We start from the raw sequence: 24,229 nt of genomic DNA on the forward strand, positions 1-24,229 counted from the left end.
GTCGATTGTTAGCCTAAGTCTTCATTAAATGCAGTGGTTTATCTCTCCTCTCCTCTCCTCTCCTCTCCTCTCCTCTCCTCTCCTCTCCTCTCCTCTCCTCTCCTCTCCTCTCCTCTCCTCTCCTCTCCTCTCCTCTCCTCCCTCCCTCCCTCCCTCCCTCCCTCCCTCCCCCTCTCCCTCTCCCTCTCCCTCTCCCTCTCCTTTCCCACCCATCTCTCACTCAGGCGTAGGTTAGAACGCTCTGGAAACACCACAGCTCACTCTCTTTCACCTCTCCCTCTCTGCCTCTCTCTCTCTCTCTTTTCTCCCGTCTCTCTCACTCCTGTGGCTCTGGGTGGAATTATTCACAAGGCGCTCGCCGCACTCTCTAACAAACAGCTCTTTTTGTACTTCTGATTTCGCAAGTCCCCAAAGGAAAGAGGAGACAGGATCCTAATGATATCTCCTGGCTCAGCCCCCAAGAACAGGATGGAAGAAGGGAAGGATGGAAGGAAGGAAGGGAGGAAGGATCGAAGGAAAAACGTAGAGAAGGAATGATTTCCATTCTATCTTCAGAGGCTGATTTAGCCATTAGGCAGCTGGGCTTAATGGCATGAATGGGGTTGTGAGGTAAAAAACACACAGGGGAATAAACAAACGTGTACACACACCCAGCACACACACACACAATCATACCCACAGACACACATCCAATAAGCACATGTTCAACCATGTAGAACTCTTAAAAACCCAAACGGATTAAGCATGACTATCTCCATGAGGTGAGCTGAGTCATATGAACCAAAATACAAATACACAAGCAACACTGCCCTATCACAATACAAAAACACAAACTGTGAAAACATGTTCATTTCACTCTGTGTAAAGCTATCTAGGAATAAATACATGCTGGTTAGTAGGTCAGAGTCCTGCAAATTGGGTCCTATAGAGGGGTTGGGTCAGACTCCCTGAGTGCACTCGGTTATAACCCGCATCCTTTTTCAGAATAAACGAGCCGGAAAACGTGCCTGCTGTGTCTGCCTGTGGTCCAGATGCTGATTATAGAGTGGGGGAAGCCGAGCCTCCGTTACCCAGCATCCTCCACCTGAGACACGTGGATAGTCCTGTCCAAACCAGCTTCGCACATTCCCATCTGAGGCCCCAGTCGGACCGTTAAGAGACAGACATGAGGACCCAGGCACGGAGGAAGGGACGGAAGGACGAGAGGAGGGATGAAGAGTATCGAGGGGTAGAACAAGGGATGGTAGGATAGTAGGAAAGATGCAGGAAGAGAATCCAGGCGCCTCAACAGTTAAACACTTGCTTGGAGTATTCCCCAAAGCTCGGAGAATCTGATTACTCTTTGCGTTTGCCAGATGCTTTGTCTCCCGACAGCAGCCTGGCCACTGACTCTGGTACTCTCTAAGAAACGGACCCGACCTGATCCAGGTGGAAGAGACCAAACAGCGGGGTGAGTGGTGAAGAAGGTAAGTTCGGGGGGCAAAGGGGCTTACTCACAGGGGACGGTGCGGAGGTAGAGGTTGTCCCGGATGATCTGTTGGAGCTCGTGGTCCACTGAGCCCTTCTGAAAGCGCAGATTGAGGTAGTGGCGCAGGTCCTTGTCTATAACACCCCCTAGAGGAGTGGAGGGGAAAAAACTGTCAGTTTGTCTCGAAATCAGTCAGCGGTTACCTCAAACCGGTCATTGCTGCCTTCGAACTTACACTAGGTGGTGCCGAATAAGTTACCCTCAATCCAGCTTTCATCAAATGAGCTAGGCTCGGATGACATTTAAATTGTGTTCTTCAGGATTTCACGGTTGAGCACACAATGCCTCCCAGGGTTTGTGATACAACATTTAGCTCTGATGGAACAATACAAACAAAGAAACACAGAAACACTAATTGCAAACACTAGTCTGGCAACTGCTGTTTGGACATCTGTCAGCGCTGGACTCAGGTCGGAGGTGCTGGGAGTTAATTGGTGTGTGAGTTAAACCCGCGTGCTGTAATGTCCACACATAAATCAGAGAAGCTTTCACTGGAGGGTCTTTCATTCCCCCCACCTCCTCTCCTCTTCCCTTCCCCTCTTCTTCAACCCTTCCACCCCTCCTTCCACTCCTCCCCCAAAGGCTCCGGTGTTGTGAATGGACCATCACTTTCCTCTGTAAATCTTGCTAGCTCAGCAAGATGGGGGGAGGGATGGAGTGATAAAAGGAGATGGAGGGAAAGAGAGAACGAGAGAGAGAGGCAAGGGCAAACCTCCTGGGAGAGATGAAGAGAGAGTGCTATTACGGGCGTCCCTCTAAAATACAGCTTCACTTTTCAGGCATCATCGCCACACACTCAGAGACCAAGACGTCCATCACAATCTAGGGGAGCAGTAGCACCCTGATGGGCACCACCCAGAGAGAAGCATCACCCTGATGGGCACCCTGCATTGGCTTTGGGTTCTCTCGCATCCAGGACTAAGTTATGTAGAGGTTGAGAGATCTGTTTCCCCTAACCTTCAACATGCACTAAAATACACTGATTTGGCTCTGCGCCTGGTTTCATTAAAGTCCTCGACCAACCCAAGACTATGACATCCGAGAACAATATTGTAGAGCATGTGTGTTGACAGTCATTGCCAATCGGTATTTGCCAGCCAGACTATACGGGTAATGAGAATCACTGTGGTCAGATTGATTCATGAATAACCTAGTTTGGAGGAGCACACTTTTTTTCTGTCATGTTGGAGCAATGTTTTATTTACTGCAATCACAGTGACACACAGTACATACACACCCACCCACCCACGGATGTGTGCGCACACAGAAGCTGCATGAACACACAGAATATAAACTGTAATCAAATAACACACCTGAATTTGAGCAAAAAAAAACACATTGCACAGCCACGGAAACTCACAGCACAACCAGCCAACTGACATTAGCCTTAAAACAGGTTAAAACACCTTCATAGTAGGAACCAATGACTATCAACCCCCTCACACACACACACAAACACACACACAGACACACACACAGACAGAAGAGTAAACGGGCACCTCTCTCACAGACGTGAGTCCAGCCAGATGTAGGGTGCTCTCTCCACAGGTACTGCTGTATCCTCACAAAGACGAGACGAGAGCAGGCAGCCCAGCTCCGCTCCGCAACGCCAGAGAAGACCTCCAAGCCCCAGACCCTCTCACAGCTCCTGCTTTACCAGTCTACTCTACCGGTCTACAGTGTGCCTGTCAGCCCCAGATCACTACCACCTCCCTCTGTGCAGCGACGTTCAGCCACGGAAGGGGGAGAAGAGAAAAGAGGCAGAGGAGAGCGCGGGAGAGGGGATGAGAAGAAAGAGAGAGGGAGAGAGCGTGTGTGTGTGAGAGAGAGAGGAGCAGGAGGGGGGCGGGGGGTGGTCCGTGGAGAGGCTACAGAGGAAAAGAGCTCAGAGGATGGGAACGTATCACAATCATATCCCTTTTTCTATTGGTCGCTGGGATTCTGAAGATCTAAAGCTCCCCCTGTCTGTGGGGAACGGAACTGCAGCAGATCCTCTACATGCATCCTGGGTCGAGTCGTCTGAAAAATTAGACTAGAAATCAGACCAGACCAGATGACCCATCGCAGCCTGGCAACACCTGATGGTGGTGACCTTGTGTGCCATCACTATTGAGGCCTGTAGGAAATGGACAGCCCTCTCAAGGCTCAGAGATGCTGTTCACAACATCTGTCACCTGACTGAACAGAAACAATGTTACTAATCAGTTGTTATATTCAGTAGGCTGCTCTCTGAAAATAACAATAATACACTTCTATCACGATACTTGCGTCAGGGCTTCTTATCTAGTCTGAGCCATGTTTACTCATTTAATGCACCCCTTACTCTCTCTCTTCCTCTCTCTTCTTCTCTTTCTTCCCCCCTCTCTTTCTCCCACATGGTTTCTTTCTGTCTCTCTTGCTCGCTCGCTCACACAGACAATTGGCAGAGAAAGCCACACACAAACAAACCTTCCTCCATCTTATTCCTCATCTGTCCTACCGTTGTGAAGGAGCATGTAACCGTGTATGTCTGCCGGTATTGTTTCAGACGGCTTGACCTTCATGCTAGCTCACTCTGGCTGTTAGTGCAGTACACCCACAGGGGCTAGCAGCGCAATAACAGGTGTCCTCTCTCTGGGCCCGGGCTGCTCTCAGTCCCTCGTATAAGTGTCTGCGCACACACTGATTGTTAGGGTGCCTGTGTGCATGTGTGTGCCTGCACGACTCTGCGTACGCCTGGCTGTGTCTCCACGAGCTGGATGGGGGGCTGGGGCTGGCGTCAGCGAGGTGGAGGAGGATGAGGTGAGGAGGTGACCCCTGAAGCTGGCATGATGAGCTCACCACATGGGAGCCGCTCCGCAGGTACACCAGAGACTGTTTGTCATCCCTTCCTGTCGTCCCCGCCATCATCACCCCAATGATGAATGAGGATGGGAGGAGGGGTGGGGGAGGGAAAGAGGGACGGGGGGAGGAGGCAGGTGACAAGGAACGACAGTGCTGCAGTGGTTCCGTTGCCAAGCTAAGCAGTCATGGAAGCCGAGTGCTGAGGACACAGACACATGCTAATACCTGTGTACTGTAGCTACAGTCGAGTTGGGCTGTTTTCATCCGCAAAAAAGGTCAACAGTGTCCCAGAGCCTCTTCACAGAATCAGTGCATCTGCGAGCGTTTGTGACAAACAGATGAGCTGACTCTCTTCCGGTTCTCCAGGAGAACGTGGGGTTTGAGCTAAGCAGGTGTTCGGAGAGGCACCTGGTACTGTTGGCAGCCCAGCGAGAGAACTCCAGCTAGAGAGCAGCTGTTTCCCTCAGGGCGTCTGAGAGTAGAGGGGCTAGCCAGCCCGGGGCTAGCCTGCCGCTGTGTACCAATCTGTTGATGGGCTCGCCAGGGAGAAGAAAACACTTCATAACCTGACGTCCGACAAACGTCACACGGCCCCCGCTGAGATCGATACTGCAGTCTGAACGGTGTCACGCCTAACGGGCTCACACTCAACAGAGATTGGACCATCCCGTGCACAGACGAAATGCGTGCGCGCACATGGGTGCACACACGGCGACACACAAACAAACACAGACGTGTGACAAGCCCCCTTGATCAACGACCTACTCTTCACGAACACTACGCGGGGTTCTGCTGTCGACAGCTTTGACATCTGCTGTCAGCGTGCTAGTCACCTTGCACCTATATACCCCCCCCCCCCCCTGCGGCCACTAACACACACACGCGATGATGGCGGCTCTTGGCGTGTGTGGATAAGTGGAATTGTGTGTGGATTGTGTGTAGGCGTGTGTGCGCGCGGGAACATGTGTGTGGTGAGAGAGGGCGCAGCAGACAGCTGTTTAGATAATTAGCCTAATCAGAAGATCGCAGTCGGCCAAAACCTTGCCAGTTTTACCAGACGCCCTCATTTAGCTGTCTAAAGTGCAGGCTGTCAGACTGCCGCAGCTGAGGGAAGCGCTGCTCTCTCTGTTGTGGCAACATTGACATTCCAAATCAGTACTCAAAGTATGTGATCACTCAGACAGTTGTCTCTCTCCCTCTGTTTCTCTTCTTCTCTCTCGTCGTTTTTTTTCCCCGCACAATTTCCCACACACCGTCTCTCCCCCTCTCTGCGAGGGCCAAAGTCATTCTGTCGATGATGGCTCTGGCCTGATGATCTCCCCACACTGGCCACTCCTACGGCGCTCCCATCGCCATAGAAATTGGCTTGTGTGCAGCCTTCCTGGCGGGGGGGAGGGGGACGCGGCACTCCGACACTGGGATGAGACAGGCCCCATCTCCTGTACTGATAGCACTGCAGGGCCCGGAAATGGAATGTGTCCATCATAAGCTCCACTGTTCCCTTGCACGGCCCTGCAGACAGGCAGCGCTCCAATGGATATCAACAGGGTGCAACGTTCTATTACCTGCAGGCTCCATCTCCCCTGGCTTGGCCTGAGTCGAGCACGAGGCGCACAGAATACGGGCTCCGTCGCGTTGTCGTCAACAACACGGGCCACCGCAAACTCCCTCCGTTTCATTCCGACGGCGTCAAGAGTGGTTCGTACGCGGAACGCGGTGAGATTGACACTTGTCTACCCCCTCAGATCAATCGCTTGAGAGCCCAGAGCTCCAAACGAGCGTCTCAGGAGGACGCGCGCTTCTTAAAGGAGACCGGCACCAACCGGAACGTCAATCAATAAATCACAACTTGACGGGGGGTTAAGAAAAAGTGTGTCCGATAAATAATACATCAAATGGAATTAAACTTCAAAAGCAGCCGGCGCACCAGCTAAGCAGTGTTAGCGCTCCGCAACCTGCTGCTTCCTCGTGTCCCCTGCCTCTCTCTCCGCTTCCTCGTGTCCCCTGCCTCTCTCTCCGCTTCCTCGTGTCCCCTGCATCTCTCTCCGCTTCCTCGTGTCCCCTGCATCTCTCTCTGCTTCCTCGTGTCCCCTGCCTCTCTCTCCGCTTCCTCGTGTCCCCTGCATCTCTCTCCGCTTCCTCGTGTCCCCTGCATCTCTCTCCGCTTCCTCGTGTCCCCTGCATCTCTCTCTGCTTCCTCGTGTCCCCTGCATCTCTCTCTGCTTCCTCGTGTCCCCTGCATCTCTCTCTGCTTCCTCGTGTCCCCTGCATCTCTCTCTGCTTCCTCGTGTCCCGTGCATCTCTCTTTCCGTTCTGCCTGTTTACCTACTTCTCTTTTCGGGTTTCACACAGTTTTTTCTCTCTTCTCTCTCTCTGCCCCTCCACAATCTCTCCATCCAGCATCTAGGAGCTGGGAGAAGAGCAAGGGTATGTATTACACACAAGTCTACCTGAGTGTTTATTTATTCATCCGGGAGTCAGAATCAAACGGGGCTTGTCAGTGTGTCTGTGTGTGTGTGTGTGTGTGTGTACGATGGCTGGTGAGATAGGAGTGGGAAAACGTTGTCGCTCGGAGGGGGTAGAGACACACCAGACGGGCCTATCAAAGAGCTGCCAGCTCCTCACAATACATGTCAGGCACTGTACTCATCCCCACAGATGGGAGATGTGGCGGCAGAAGAGGAGCAGAAGGGTGGGTAGGGGTGGAACTGGTGGTTGGGGGGGGGGGCGGGGAGAGGTGGAAGTGGGACTTTCAGGGGGGGGGGGGGGGGGGGCTTGGAAGGGGTGTCGGCCTCAAGAGAGTGTGAAATCACCTGCATCCACAGGAGCCAGTTCAGGCGGGTCTCACTTTAGGGCTTTATGACTGGACAAGTATTTCTAAAGCACAGGAACAGCCATCTTAGATGCCTAGTATCCGGATGGGAACCTGTTCGGCTGCTCAGACACAGGGAGACGTGAGCAGACGTACTCTGTTCCAGCCAACCCGTTTCCCAGACAACACTTTCACCTCCATTATGAAGACATTCTGCTCACTCACACACAAACACACATGCAAACACACAGGAAGAGAGAGAGAAAACCTAATTATCCGACATTGCTTTCCTTTTTCATCCAGTCTTATTGTTTTTGTATGCCTAATGGGCTAAAAACAGCAAGCAGACAATCTATATATCTAGTCAGAACTTTGAGGGAAGCAGAAATCTGCAGACGTTTGTTTTATGCACATGAGAGAAAAATTGAATGATTTCATAATTTACTGCTGAGATCGTTTTATAAAGCAAATTAAAGGAAACTCTTATTTTGTCACTGTGAGGTATGCATCTCAACCAGATCCATTTCTCTCCATATGAGCAATGGAAAGAAGGGAGGAGGAGGGAACAATCAATAGTTTGTTTCTTAATTGGGCATTCATTAAAAGGAGGGTCCTGGCTGGTGTAATCACTGATTTCCACTGATAGAGCCATTTAGGGGGACTGAGCAGGGTAAAATCCAAACAGAGAGAGAAAAGGAGAGGAGAGGGGAGGGGACCACACAGTCCTTGTCTTCTGCTATGTTTTTAACGGCTTTGTCAGTCCTAGGAGGGGTTGTAGGAACAGACCCCCACATATGAACATACTGTCACATTAACACACATACACACAGAGCAGAAGCAATCAGAACTCATCTTCCTTAGTCACATAGTTTTCTGCAACAATCAAGAGATGCTTTTCTGTTCTAGCAAGCCCCTGGTCCCTGTGGCTGATCGACCATCATAAATCTGACATTTAAACTGGCACCAGTGGTCAAGGTGTGGTCACCTTGAAGGCATCTGAGAAGCGAACAGGGTCCAGTATGATTATACAGGACCAAGCCATGCATGGTCGGCTGGTAAACCCCTACCCTAATCCTGTCCGGTGGCGGTTCTAGACTAATTTTACTCGGGGGGCCAAGGGGGGGCCAGTGTTTAATCAGAGGGGCACATTAAATAACAGAAACAAAGGATATTTAAACATTAAATACTTTAATTGTCGCTCTGGCTCTCCCTCTTCCAGCTCCTCAACTCTCTCAATACCTTGATATGTTTTTCTAATTTTATTTACTGGGGAAAAAAAGGCTGCAATGTCCCTTCCTCGGTTCATGATGACTACTAGAAGAAAAACGGGTAAAAAGTTTTCTTCATTCAGCTCAGGGGGGCCACAGGGGGGCCACAGGGGGGGCCACAGGGGGGCCACAGGGGGGCCACAGGGGGGCCACAGGGGGGCCACAGGGGGGCCACAGGGGGGGCCACAGGGGGGCCACAGGGGGGGGCCACAGGGGGGCCACAGGGGGGGCCACAGGGGGGGCCACAGGGGGGCCACAGGGGGGCCACAGGGGGGGCCAGGGACATTTTTACAGGGGCACTGGCCCCTGTAGACCTCCGTGTAGAAACGCCCCTAATCCTGTCTCTATTCTACCAGGGCCTTATTGTTATTAATGGTAGGCCTCTCTGACAGAGGGCCGCTGGGCTAATGACTGCAGAGTCTGCTACAGCGCACCTATTAAAACCACACGCGCCCTCTCACTAGGCTAACCCAATCAGAGCAGGGGATTTGGCGAGGCAAGCTGCGGTGCTGATAATGGAGGTTGATGGGAGGGAGATTAAATTTGGAACTGCAAAATCCCACGCCCCGCTTCTCAAACATTCAGGCTTTATTTTTCAAGGTGAATTAGGGGAGAACGATGTTGTGGAGGGCGTTTCAGGTCTGGGTACCTCCCTCACAACAACTCAACAGGACACAGAGAAGCTAGGTTCTGTGTAAGGGTTGCTATAGAGACCGGCTGCAGTCAGAACAAGGCCAGGGCTGTACTTTATCAGACTTGAATATTTGTATTCAATTATGTGTTAATGAACTGTGACACTGAGACTCAACAGGGGAATGTCAAATAAATATTTGTTTTAAATATAATCACAGACTGGGAAAACCTCTGAGAGGTTGATACACATGCAGAAACACACACACACACACACACAGAGCATCTAATAGCTGGTTACCTCCTAGAGCTACCAACTGCCTCCTACAACATCCAGTGTCACAACAGGCATGTCAAGAGCCAATCACAGCCCACTTCAAGAGTGCTTTGCCTCAATCCCATCTGGCTGTGCGGTCTATATCAACTGTACATCGAAGAGACACACACACACACAGCCTAATATGCACACACACATACTTGCATGCACACACGCCCTCAAGACGGTACATCACAATGCTACAAGCTCCTCATTCCCACATTAAAAACAGCTTTTTGATTAGATTCCCACACCCACTTCTGTTCACTGTCTTTGCTGAAACCAGCCCACCATCAACACTAATGATGCCACAAAGCACCACATAGATATTCTCGGAGAGTGAAGAGGTTAATTACAAATTCAACAGCAGTCAGCTAAATCCATTTGTCTAGAGGCAATTACAAATGACATAACCTTTCTCATGGATGCCAGAGAGAGACAGAGAGAGAGAGGGAGAAAGAGAGAGAGAGAGAGAGAGAGAGAGAGAGAGAGAGAGAGAGAGAGAGAGAGAGAGAGAGAGAGAGAGAGAGAGAGAGAGAGAGAGAGAGAGAGAGAGAGAGAGAGAGAGAGAGAGAGAGAGAGAGAGAGAGAGAGAGAGAGAGAGAGAGAGAGAGAGAGAGAGAAAGAGAGAGAGAGAGAGGGTAAAAGAGACAAACGTATTGTTACCAAGTCTCTAGCGTGCAGTGGTAGGGCTTTGAGGGGAAACTGCCGGTTGCAGCTTGGACGCTGAAGAGGGAGAAACAGAGTGTTTTTCCACAGTGATCGATACTGGCCATTTGCTGCTGTCTGATGACCCCTCTGGGCCCGGCTCTGTGTTCCTAAACACAGCCACACAGAGGAGGGGGAGCATCTCAGGACAGAGAGGGCAGAGAGAGGGCAGAAAGAGAGAGGGCAGAAAGAGAGAGAGACACAGAGAGACAGAGTGAGAGAGACTCGTGAGAGCTATCCTCCCAGCTGATCCACTCTGACCAGGACCTCGTTTGTACTCCACTTCTCGGAGAAAGATACGGTAGAAAGCAATGACTGGCGAGCTTGAATGGTGCATCCATCATTTCTGAGTTTGTATGTGCATACAGCTTGTGTGTGAGTCAACAAGCAAAACCAGGATGAAAAGTGAGTTTGGATCAAGCCTTCTCATGTTTGGAGTTTAGTAGAGGAATAAACTTCCACCTGTCAGTTTCCATCGCTGCTGCCTGCTCACTGTTGAGAGGAAGTCTTGCTGAGAGACAGGAAGTGGAACTCTACCAGACAGCTCCACACAAAGGGCCCATCTCCCTCCCAGAGATGTGTGCAGTCAACAGTGAGCTTGAGGACCTCGGGGTGGGGTTGGTATGGGAGAAAGTTTGTAGTGGTGGGGGGAGTGTGGGGGGGTGGGGGGGGGGGTCAGCAGCATGGCTGAGGTCTAAAGCCCTGGTGGAGGATATGACTCCTCGCTCAATCACCGTCACTGTCACAAACCCTGGGAAGCCCGTCTAGAAACCTGGCCAATGAGCTGCCACGGAATGCTGGCATGACACCATGATGCTACCAACATGGAACATTGCCTAGGGCGGGTCTGGAGGGCAGTAGATGGGGAGGGGAGAGGATGAGGGGAGGGGGTTGGCAGTGATGCATGCGTCTTATTTCTAATTAGATTGTGTTCCTGACGAGCTCTACAAGAACCATAACAAAAACTAGTTGGCACAGCCTCAGGGCTACATCAAGTGGCACTTAATGCAAAGCTACAGCCCCACACCTTTTGACTCTGACACACGTTTGTTGGGGGCACGGACGGGATCATCGGCGCAACCCAATCTCATCTATATGCAGATGAAACAAATATTGATGCGCTGTGGCGCTTCCAGAGTGTTCTGCTTAATTAATGAGGGGTCGTGTTCCCACCAAATCACTACCGCCGCCGCTACAGCGATGGAGTCATCACCGTCCAAATGAGCCGAGGTACAAGTTAACGAGACAGGCACGTCGAACATGTGCCTCTCAACAACAACACACAATTAGACTCGCACACAGGTGAGGGGAAGGGACTGGATAGGCTGGGTGGAGCGTGTGTGTGCCTGTGTGTGTGTGTGTGTGTGCGCGCGCGTGTTTAGTGTGGAGCAGGAAACAGGGTAATGTGAGCAAGCTTTCTATGGTTCTGTGGCTGGGAGGACTGAAAACGAACACCTTGGGTACCAACCACCTGCATCCACATTCCATCAAACCAACTCCACGTCCTGTGAGTGGATTACCCTCGAGCGAGAGTGCTAACCGGAGTGAGACCAACTTGTGTGCTTAGCTGGGAGGTACAAGTATTGACAGAGGATCCACAGGTGAGAAGCCCATTAACCTAAAGGAACATTCACCAGGATGAACCAATTAAGAAGCTGATATCTTGCCCCATTCCAAATACTGATGTGATTGTTCCACATGGGAGGGTCACGCAGACAGATTAAGGATCAGGAAAGGAACAATGCCCTGACTGAGGGACGGACTTGTCCTGAAATATCACGACATGGAATCAAAGCAGAAAGGCAATTTCTGAGTCAGAGAACCATTGATATGGATATAATGAACGAGAGAGTGAGAGAGAGAGAGAGAGAGAGAGAGAGAGAGAGAGAGAGAGAGAGAGAGAGAGAGAGAGAGAGAGAGAGAGAGAGAGAGAGACAGAGACAGAGACAGAGAGACAGAGTACGATGGAGAAAGTACAAAATAGATTTTAGGCTATGTCCAGTTGACAGTGCTGCAGCAGTGAACAGAGAGATATATAGAAATAGATAGAAAGAGAGAGAGAGAGAGAGAGAGAGAGAGAGAGAGAGAGAGAGAGCCTGCAGCTCTGGCCCTATTTTCAGCTCCAGTGGACAGAGGCAGCTCAGTCAGTCAGTATCACCCTGTTCCTGTTTAACCCTGCACACTCCCTGCTCTATGCTCCCTGCTCTAACTCCCACTGGGAACTGACATGGTCTTCAACACAACCTCAGCATGGTCAGTATGTACTGCACACACTGTATCAACATACAAATAAAAGGACTTCTGTCGGGACTGGAGATGCAAATTAGTTATACAGCTAACTCTGGCCCAATGGTTGTGTTGTGGGTGGCCCCTGCTAAGTAAACAAATAAATAAACTAAAACACACACATACCCACGCACAAACAAACACATAGAACGATTGGCAGCCAACCAAAATGAAAGTGGGAGGATTTTGTTCCAGTAAAAGTTGCAAATATTTATCAGTTCCAGAACAAAGGGGTAAGCTGTCGAAGCATAACCAACAATAAACATTATAAATCACCCAACTAACCCCACACTACACAATACTTTACAGTGGAATAACCTCTCGTCTTTTCAGATATCATTTCTTTCAGTAACCCAGCAGTATCTTCAGTATATCTCATGGACTACAAGTCCCACAGCGCAGAGACTACAGCCAGCCAACAGTCTGACTAGAGCAATATGAACTGGCGAACAGGCGCATTGCATGGGTAATTGGCCCCAGTCAGGATTGATTGTCAAGTGAAATGTCAGGCGCTCTTGCTACATTAGCAAGAGCCAGTCACAATAAATTAGCATATATTCTGGTGACGCTTCCCTTTTAATTATGGCATCTGTGACAGGGATACAAATGTCACCCAAGGGGACAGGGTGCTAGGCGGAAACAAAAGACAGAGGTAATCACTGGCTTCTTTTAATGTAGCCAACGTAACAGTGGTCCCTACTGTGCACTCATATTCCCAGAAAACATTTACATGTTTCATTCAAGCCTTTCTCTCTATCTATCTATCTATCTATCTCTCTCTCTCCCTCTTCTCTCTCTCGACTCAAAATGAGAAGAAATGCATGTTCTGAATGCTATAATCAAACTGTTGTTCACTTGATGTTTGACTTTCTATCCAAAAGCTGAAAACTAGGTAGCAATGTTAGCCTTTAAAAGTCTATACTAACATTACTTCCAAGACTTCACTAAGATGTCTTGCATAACTCGATAAGTTCCATCCATCAAAATAACAACCTGCTCTCATTGTAAATCAATGATGCATTCTTCACTTCATCCCACCTGCTACAGTCATCCATCAAACATCTGAGGTTGGAGCCAATCATATTCAAAAATTAACCTGGAGTACGTACCCCTTGAATCTACCAACCAATCAGACTGGAACAGGGCTGCCTAGTCATGTGACCCTTCTTCTTTCAGTTCAGGTGCTAGATTCTGATGGATTGACAGAGCTGACATAATTTCTTCCTTTTCTTTCTTACTTCCTGTTCCAAACTCTCGTTTACACTCCGGCTACTGGTGTGCACATTTGAAGCCTCTCACTTGAATGTGTGTTTGTATGTGTGTGTTTTAGTGGGTTTATCATTGACCTGTTTGTGTCTGGCTGCATTTCTGCAGCTCCATACCGCCCTCTATGGGATCAACATGATCACTTGATTTCCATCATGATACAACAGCAAACAGCAGTCAGGGCCGACAACAATGTCCTCATGGCAGACTTACAACACAGACTCAGAGGCAGGGAACATTGCAGACACAGACAAGGGCTGCTATAAGCAGAGGCCCAGAAAGCCAATCAGACTAGCTTTTAGGGCTCTAGATGTGGTTCTTTCCCCATTGCCCCCCAGCAGTGGGCTTGGCCCCTTCTGCACATTTAATCTGTTCCTGTCTGACGCACAAACACCAGACGGAAACAATAGTGGAAAACTGAGGGTCAGAAAGAGAGAGAGAGAAAGAGAGAGAGAGAGAGAGAGAGAGAGAGAGAGAGGGAGCGAGAGAGTGAAAGAGAGAGAGAGTGAAAGAGAGAGAGAGTGAAAGAGAGAGAGAGTGAGGGAGGGAGGGAAAGAGGGAGGGAAAGAGGGAGGGAAGGTGAGACAGGAACATTTCAGACCTATTCTATTAGAGCTCACATCCTATCAGAGTGTCTGGCAGTGCGATCACACCTTAGGTTGCTGCTACTGGGAGAGGCCCAAGGAAGTGACCTGAGTTACGCTCTAAACCCACGTAGCTGGATGAACCAGGGCTTTCGTTCTTAAACAGCACTTGGAAATAGGCCTTCCAAGCTTTGGCTAATATTGTTAAAAGCTTTCTCATCTCATGTGGGGTTTTATAAGAGCTGAAAAAACTTGAACAACCACAGACTGACCCTTGTAGGAATGATGGGAAAAAAGTTGAACTGCTCTTGGCACAAGTCATCACAAGGGTTAGCGGCAAGCGATCCACAAAAAGCACCTTAAACAAAGTTTCAATACTTTAAGTTTTGACATCTAAATTTGCTTTATAGATGTCCTTAGTGCAAGCAGAACAGTGTGAAACTACTTTCTCAAAATTACAAAGTAACCACTTTCAAAGTCAAAGAGTCAGGGATAGACAAGCAGAACGGGAGGTTGTTAAGGTCTCCTTCGAACAAAAAGACAACTTCCCCTGAAACTGCATTTACCAGCGCTTTCATCTAAATTTGATTGGCGTCCATCCTGTACCAGTGGTTTGGTATTACAAATATGAGTCTGGGGGCTTCTGATGCCACTCTCAGACAGTCCAGTACATTCCCTCTTTCCTTCTGAATGATCTCCTTGTCCCTAATAGGAACCAAGCTTCACCACAAGGGTCCGACTCTGCAGGAACTACAGTCGAGAAATGAGTCATGCTATGTAATAACAGCCCAGCTCATTTGTTCTCTGTGGCCTTTGGCACCGTTGCAGACTGCGGCACAATCCGATTGGCTGCATTGTCATATTGTAATAATTGAATTACATGCAGGATGGTAATGATTTGCCATTGAGGAGGAAGGGGATAGGAGTTTTGAGAAGTGGACTCTGCATGTCTTTATCGGGCTTCATGTTTTGAGTGTGACCATGGAAACTGTGGACCATTAGGTCTTCAACTGGGACATGTCGACTTTTCATCAGACACACTCTTAGATTCTCTCAATAATTCAGGGGCTCTGAGCAGAGTATCTTTTAAGTGTACTGGCCTGTACGTGATTAGACCAACTTCCTTTTCATCCCTCCAGACACTCTGAAGGTTTTTTTTCTCCCCACTCCTTTCACTTCCACTCTTTATATGTTGCGCAACAGCAAGACAAACCGTTCCGTTCCATACATAGTCTGCTACGTGCGGCAAAAATTGAATTTCAAAACACAAAAATGTGTTTGACCTTCCAATGGCTTCCCTGTTTTTCCTTCATCACAATCTGTTTTTCTTCAGCACATCAAACTGTCTGTGTTTGTTTGTGTGTGTGTGTGTGTGTGTGAGTGCAGATCCCGTATGACTCACTTCCCAGGCATCTCCATGCAGTGTGAACAGCTCTGGCTTAGTGACTCAGAAGGTAGAGGGCTCCCCTCTTAAGACCTGCTAGGAGAGCACAGTCATATCAAGAACTCCTCATCTTTGGGTGGGTGGACCCAGCACTATGTGGGTGGACTGCATCATTCAATGAAAAACATATAGGAATTCTCTTGAGCCACCTTGTCTGGCTAAACTACCTGAGGTGTCACTTGAATATATATCTCTGAATCTAGACTGGTTCCTGCAGTCAGGTTTGATTAAATGGACGTCTTGATGGGCTGTGACTAAACGACTGCAGTAGCAGCAAACGGAGGTGGAGTGTGCAGGACCTAACTAGAGAGATTCCTCCAGGGGCAGAAACAGGCTGAGCTCACCAGACGCTTACTCAGCTCTCCCCTGCCCCCCTCGTCTGGGACCAGGGAGTCCTCGACCTCTGACCTCTCACTCGATAGAAGAAATCGCTGTCACACATCCTTGAACAACCACAAACACACACACACACAGCGACACACTTACATACGCACAAACACATACGCACAAATGCATACAGACATATTACTGACACGCACACAAACACACACACGGTCTGTGTTGAGCCAGCTCTGCTGTGTCAGCCACATTAACCTGTCTGGGCCCAGGCTCAGCTTAATGCATGGCACAGCAGCATTGTCTGTCTGTCTGTCTGTCTGTCTGTCTCTTAGGTCACCTTCAATCCTAAGGAGACTAACTCCTTGCACTCTCACACACACACACACACACACACACACGGCTTTTGGCCCTCACAAATTTTGTGCCCACATTTCGTTTCAGCATGCGTGCCCTTGCCTTAACAAACAGCTACAAGTTATTGAAAACACAAATATTGTTCAAATGTCTACAGTGCGATTATCTGTTTCATGCTCAAAAGAAGATTTCAAAACATTACTATGCCTGCCTGGTCTTCCTTTCTCCATTCTGCCCTGCAATTTGGTGTCTAATAACCACACACAATAACGTCTATATTCTTCTTTTTCTTCATTTAGATGTACAGGGATGAGAATATGGTGTTATTATCTCACTGCAATAATAATTTGCTGGGATAAAAGCTTTGCAGATACAATACGTGGCACACGAGGAAGGGGCTGATCCCATTTGAAAAGAGGCAAATACAAAGGTCTGGTTCCTGCTGAGTTGGAACGTGCATGTGTGTACAGTGTGTTGAAATGAAAAGTTATACAGCAAGAAATATGATGCACGAGGCATGTGCGAAATGTGCGCACAGGCGCACACACACACTGAGTGTTGCAGTAGAGCAGCTGTGAGTGAAGCCGTCTCACTCATCAGCCTGAAGAAGAAAACTGAGTACCGTATTCAGAGAAGACTTTCAGTCACAGCTGTCTGTGGTTATCTGAAGTCTGTCCAGAGATGCTCTGATGCCTCGCTTCAGTGTCCATCTGAGAGGGAGTCCTACAGATGAGTGTGGCTAAGTGTCTGGTGTTTGTGTTGCATGTTCGCTCTCTCTCTCTCTCTCTTTCTTTGTTGTTGTAACGCGTCCCATCAAACCCAACAGGCGACCCGTTGTGACACCGTGTCCCACCACAACATGTCTCCCCATACCTCCACATGCCCACCACCCCCACCCACACGCACCCCACCCACCCACATGCACCCCACCAAACCGACATGCACCCCACCCACACGCACCCCACCCACCCACATGCACCCCACCCACCCACCCACACCCACCCACACGCACCCCACCCACCCACACCCACCCACACCCACCCCACATACATCTTTGAGTTGAAAGGAACAGAGGAGGTCTAGGATCTGTTGTGCGGTAATTATTGGTGGTGTGTTTTAGACTCAGCAGAAACATTCACAAAGACAGCAGCACACTAACACAGTGATTGAACACTTGAGGCAGACATTCCTCCTCCTCCTCCTCCTCTCCTCTGTCACATGGAGAAAACAGAGAGAAAAAGAGACACATATACATATAGATTCAGAGAGAGGACAGAAAGACAGACAGACAGACAAACAGACAGATAAACAGGACTTGATTGTGTGAGAAGGAATTATACTGAGAAGATAAATGCATTCAAGAGCATAATATATACATGTAGCACATATCCTCACACACTCTCTCTTAATCACTTTAAATACATATAAATCACTGACACATAATTACACCAGATGTTCAAGTGGGCCCGTCTACAGCTGTAAATATATATAAAATCATTAAGAAAGAGTGTGTGTGTGTGAAGGAGCCAGGCAGAAAGAGAGAGAGATGTCAAAAAACAAATTCATATAATTGTTTACCCAGAAACCACTACTGTACTTATCATGCATACTGCCCTGCCCATGACACTATGCGGCTAAATCCTTCTTCTGCCTACTTCTACTGTTTATGGATGTGTGTATGTGTGTGTTTGGGTGTGAGCGTGTGTGAGCGCGTGTTCAGGGTCCATCAGAGTCCTTGGTCAAACATTACTTCCGCACAATTGCCCTCTAATTAGATGAGCAGGTTTAATATGTGATTCATCGCTCACCGAGATAGCAGCCCCCTCCCCCTTCCCCCCTACCCTAGGGCAGTAACCATGGTAATGTGGAAGGCGAAAGCATGATATTGTATAATACAGAACAAAGGGGGTGTTGGATGCTGTATGTAACATTATTTGTATGCACGCACACACACACATACACACAGGTACATCAGGTGGAGAGGTTAACATGGTACACACAAGATGGGAAAACAAGACTGTACAGGAGTGTAAGGGTATTTACACACACATATACGTGTGTGTGTTCACAAGATGGGAAATATCACTGTGTGTGTGTGTGTGTGTGTGTGTGTGTGCGTGCATGTGAGAGAGAAAGAGAGAGAGCAAGAGATAGAGAGAGAGGGCAAGAGAGCAAACGAGACAGAGAGAGAGAATGCAACAGAGGGGCCGATATATTTATATTCATCTGTGCTTCAGGGGGTCTGAGAGTGAACGGTGTACGAAAAAACATATATTGAGCGTGCTGGGTGTTGACCTATTACATATCAAATGGTTTTGTTTAAAAAGCACATGATTCCTTCAATTTGCATCATCAACCTGGGCCAGACCTGGTAATGACTACAGATTACTAGTGTGACCCTATGCTGCTATAAGGCTGGTGGCTGGTCTTCTGTTGTAAACCTATCGGGGAGGGAGGAGAGGAGGAGAAAGAGTAGGAGTAAAATGAAATGAAATTTTTTTTTATGTAAAAAAAAGAAAGAATAGGCAACATTATGCCAGGAAGACAAGTGAGAAAAACTATTTTGACAATTACCATATGCCTATGTTTACCCTATCTCAAGATCCAATCAATATCCAAAATATTAGCCTTTTAGATTTTTTGAATTTCTTTCGGATGTTTCATATGCAAATGTCTTAACAGCGGAGATGTTGTGTTCCGTTTAGGATCCTTGCCACCACGAGACAAATCGGCATTGTAAATTGAACATGTAGCTCCAAACAACACTTTTTCTGCTCACAAGTTCAATGTTCACTTTTCTCTCAGCCTACTGCATTTAACAGTCCACCTACGAAAAAAATTCGAAGGTTCGGCCGAAACCGAACCCCGTCAAAAAGCCCATTGTTTGGCCAAAACCGAATCCTGGATTTGGTGCATCCCTAGTTTAGAATCCTGTTTTGGCAGTGGCTTGGGGGACAGCCAGCAGACTGCATTTGATTATTATGGTGGTGGTGGGGATGGTATTAGTGTGTGTGTGTGTGTCTCTGTAACTATAGTATTTGTGTTTGCATGTGCGTATAACCATGTTTTAGGTATGTGTATGTGTGTGTATATGCCTCTGTGACACTTACAGCAGAGTGAACCAACAACAGGCTCCAGCAGGGGCCTGTCAGTGGGTGGGGGAGATGAGAGCTGGCCTCAGTAAGCACTAAGCACCAACACATGATTACACCAGATGCTCAAACGGACCCGTCTACAGCTGCTGATCCCTCAACATGCTCTCACATTGTGAGACGCGAACACGCACACACGAATGAGCTTGCATGGCTGGACGTGCACACACACACACACACACACACACACACACGAGCGTGCACACATATACACACACGTGGACAGATATGCACACACACACACAGGAATGGACGTGTTCTTCCCATGCCAAGTCATCGGAGCGCTCTTCGGAGGGAGGGAGGGAGGGAGGGAGGGAGGGAGGGAGGGAGGGAGGGAGGGAGGGAGGGAGGGAGGGAGGGAGGGAGGGAGGGAGGGAGGGAGGGAGGGAGGGAGGGAGGGAGGGAGGGAGGGAGGGAGGGAAAGAGAAAGTAATAGAAAGAGAGGGAGAGGCAGGGACGGAAAGAAAGGGAGGGAGAAAGGGGAAACAGGTGGAAGGAGAGAGACAGAGGAGCAGAGTGTGCAAGACACAGAGATAGAGGAAGAGAAAGAGAGAGGGAGGAAAAGAAGAAGAGCGAGAGAGACATCGTCAGAGAGGGGCGACTTGAGGCACGCTGGGCTGCTCACACAAGGCTATGGGCTCACACGCCCGTCACTGTGGAGCATTTCCTTCCTCTTCAGGATGTCTTCCTGTCCCCTGGTGAGTCCTCGTCCAGCAGCCAGGCAGGGAGGACCCCGGGGCCGGCAGGACAGATCACGCTGCAGACCAGCTGAAGCCACCCTTTATCTGTCCTATCCCAGGTAAGCCAAATGAATAGAGGAAAGTGATGGAGAGGAACAAAATGGGTGGGAAGTAATTGCGGTGGAGACGGAAGCAGAGAGGAGAGGAGAGGAGGAGGAGAGATGGGGACACACAGCTCTGTTTGTCTGACCTTCCTGCCACTCTCAGCACCGCTGGCTCAGAAAGAAACCGACAAAAGTTACAAGAGCAGATCCAATGTTTAGACAGGCCACGCCGTGCCTTACCCGGTAACACTGTCCTGCTCTCTCTCCCTTATCTACCTCTCTCTCCTTCTCTCTCTCCCCCTCTCTCTCTTCTTCCCACTCTGTCTTCCTCTCCAATGATCTCTCTTTCTCTTTCCTCCCCACATCACTTCACCACCCCCCCCCCCCCCCACCCCCACCCCCGTCTCAGCATACAGAGTTCTTCTCAATTCAGTCTCCCCAGTGCAGGACTAACTGACTGAATCCCAACATCAACTTCAGCTTCAAGTAAAAGGGAGAAGAAAGAAAACTGGGCCACATACAGACACACACACACACACACACACACACACACACACACAGTCCAATTGCCCACAGATTTCTCGGTGGCAGACGTAACCCAGTTCCAGTAGCTCTGTACACTAGTAATCCATGACGCCATCCACCCAGAATGCTGCCGGGCTCCTCCTGCAGTACCAGCAGCCTCCACTAGAGCTCCACACAGCCCATCCTCCTCAAGATGTGTCCTGACTTAATGCGGAACCTTCAACTTTGTCCCTGACTTTGCAAATGTCTTTTCCTTAACGAGGAGGGATGGTAATCCCTGTTAAAAAGGACATGCGGTCCTGTTCTCTATTCTGGTCTTGGATGAGCCCCAGAGTGAGCCCTCTCCAGGACTTTAATTGCTTTAAGCCAACATTAAAATAAAATGCAAGGGTGGGTTGCTTTTATGTGCTTAGCTAAGGACAATGTAAACATAAAGTAAACAAACATTCATGGATAATCCCAAATATACTGTCAGTGTACTGTTTAGAGTGAGCGAGAGAGAGCGAGCGAGAGAGAGAGAATTTAGAGGTGCAAGTAGGGTATTGCTGTCAATTAAGCCTGGGGATTGGCACGGCAGTGGTCTATCTGAACGTTGGAAGGCTGCAAACACACACAACTGCAAACACACAGACACAACCGCAAACACACACCTCTAAGGTAATGTGGGGGAAAGGGATGATCCTGAGAGTTCAGAGACCAGGGGGAAGCCTTGGTGTGGCCAGAGACCAGGGGGAAGCCTTGGTGTGGCCAGAGACCAGGGGGAAGCCTTGGTGTGGCCAGAGACCAGGGGGAAGCCTTGGTGTGGCCAGAGACCAGGGGGAAGCCTTGGTGTGGCCAGAGACCAGGGGGAAGCCTTGGTGTGGCCAGAGACCAGGGGGAAGCCTTAGTGTGGCCAGAGACCAGGGGGAAGCCTTGGTGTGGCCAGAGACCAGGGGGAAGCCTTGGTGTGGCCAGAGACCAGGGGGAAGCCTTGGTGTGGCCAGAGACCAAGTGATCTGTCCTCCTTAAATGTTTCACGTCTTCAGCTCATTCAGCCCCACGCCACCACATAGACGTTTTTTTCTCCTTGTTGGGGAACAAGACTCCATCCATCTGTTTATCCATCCATCCATCCATCTGTTCATCCATCCATCTGTTCATCCATTCATCTTGACTCCCACCCCGCTCACAACCCAGTTAGCTCTCTAAAAGCTGGCCCACCCTCTGAGCTTGATGGCATTTCAGACACACAAACCATCTCTCTTCAAATTAATATCTCTCTCTCATTGTGAAGGTTATTGACATTATGGCCAGCAGTATTCATCAGGGAAGATGGTGTGTTGGAGATGAGGGAGTCCTGCTGCTCTGACCCCTGCTGAGAGGTCCTATTGATGTTGCAGCCGGCCTGGTGGAACACACGCGACAACACAGGGAAAGGAGGAAGGAAAACCATAACAACATATAGAGAGAAAATCTGGTTCCCTTTGATTTCTCCAGTAGCTCAACCCAGTAGCTCCAGGGGGAAGGTACTCATGTACCACTTAACAAAGCAAACAGGCGATTAACCTCGCTTTCTGTAGCCCACGGCAACGGCCGCGGACGACTACGTTCCCTCCATCTGAAGCCGAACGAAGAAGAGTGACAGGCTCTTAGACCTATGACGGTCTACTGTCTACCGTGAACACGACCTCGCTCTCTTCATGCAACATGCTTCCTTCTCCAGCGGCCATGACGGCTTCCCGCTCCAGTAGTGGAGGGTCGGGTCTAGCCCACAGACAGTAAACACAGCTGAACCTATGACATCAAGAGAGTGGTAATAACAGTACACTTGACCTGACTATGTGTGAGGTGTGTTCTCTCTAGAACCCTGGCCAGTCCCAGACGTCCACGTTGGGAGAGGGGTGACAGAGAGGTTCCATCTATTTTTGTGACCTCAATAGCCGGGGCGAGAAGTTCAGAACAGCAGTGCATTGTGGTTCAGGTTCGCTCCACTCCTCTTACATACCCCTGCTTGCTGTTAGCAGCACTTGCACACAGGTGTGTGTGCACACACACACACACACACAAACACACAATTTCTTGGCCTACATTACATATCTGGTTAGTCTGTGTGTGTGTAACATAGTGACAGCATATTGTTGAGAGAGAGAGAGGAAAAAAGGGAGAGAGAAGAACGTCTTGAGGGATTATTTCCTAACACTGTTGGCGTTGTTGCGGCCCTGTTGAGGTAGCGTTAGGGTGTCAGAGTGAGAAAGGCACTATTAACACTACATCATGGGCATGCGAGAGAGAGAGAGAGAGAGAGAGAGAGAGAGAGAGAGAGAGAGAGAGAGAGAGAGAGAGAGAGAGAGAGAGAGAGAGAGAGAGAGAGAGAGAGAGAGAGAGAGAGAGAGAGAGAGAGAGAGAGAGAGAGAGAGAGAAAGAGAGAGAGGGGCAGGGAGGGAGAAACAGAAACACCGAGCGGGTGAGAAAAAGCGAGAGAGAGAGACACAGTGTATGATCATGCCTGTGGGTCAGACCGAAACACTGACATGTAAGGTTACACACACACACACACACACACACACACACACAGCTATACACAGTGTCAGCACCTTCACACCTCGCGTGTGAGTGTTGGGGACATGGCAACAGAAGAGAGAGCCTGGTGACAGCAAGGCAGCAGTGGTACTAGGGGAGTCAGGTGGCTGAGCGGATAGGGAATTGTGCTCGTAATCAGAAGGTCACTGGTTTGATTCCCAGCTCTGCCAAATGACGTTGTGTCCTTGGGCAAGGCACTTCACCTTACTTGCCTCGGGGGGAATGTCCCGGTACTTACTGTAAGTTGCTCAGGATAAGAGTGTCTGCTAAATGACTAAATGTTATGTAATGCACTCAGCACAGCCGTCCACAAGCACAGAGGAGCTTGAACAGTCCCACGGCGACGGTTAGAGCCCCTCCCTCTACGGAGTCGTTCTGAAGGATAACTGGGTAGTGCATCTCTCATGTCCCATTACGGTGGGGGGGGGGGGGGGGGGGGAATGGACTTGACAGTTCATGTGTTTTTGTTGTTTAAACAACACGTCCAGCACACTTGTTACCTACTTCTACTGAATGCTACAAAACAGCTTCCCAGTGTCTTATGCATCACAAAGGTTTTGTACAATGACATTCATCATTGGCATAACAGTAATTGGGATGGATTCATGCGGGGGGGGGACACGTTAAAGTGTTGACGGGTACCCCAGAAGAAATCCGCAGGGCCTGTGTACTGCGTCTCATTGTGTCTCTTTCAATGGCTGTGATCAAGTGAATGGGGGCCAATGGTTTAATAGCTGGTGATGTTGAGGCCGTTGAAAGGAGCGTGATACGATGGCGTCTTCTCAATGGGTTGGCTCAGTGCACGGCCTTTCAGCGGCTAATAGGACTGTGATTGGATCTGCTGTCAATTT

The 24,229-nt window shown here is 49.3% G+C and overlaps 1 protein-coding gene across 2 annotated transcripts in view; it reads right to left on the reverse strand.

Annotated features, from left to right (window-relative positions):
- magi2a (membrane associated guanylate kinase, WW and PDZ domain containing 2a) overlaps positions 1-24,229 on the reverse strand; it is a 120,450-nt gene that overhangs the window by 85,461 nt on the left and 10,760 nt on the right. For both annotated transcript variants that reach the window (XM_084701117.1, XM_084701118.1), the window contains exon 2: positions 1,498-1,614. In XM_084701117.1, the coding sequence (XP_084557243.1) occupies positions 1,498-1,614 (117 nt within the window). The remainder of the gene's footprint in view (positions 1-1,497; positions 1,615-24,229) is intronic.

The sequence above is a fragment of the Hypomesus nipponensis genome, chromosome 7 (assembly GCF_054491055.1).
Source record: "Hypomesus nipponensis isolate SF chromosome 7, ASM5449105v1, whole genome shotgun sequence".
In the NCBI taxonomy this organism is placed as follows: Eukaryota; Metazoa; Chordata; class Actinopteri; order Osmeriformes; family Osmeridae; genus Hypomesus; species Hypomesus nipponensis.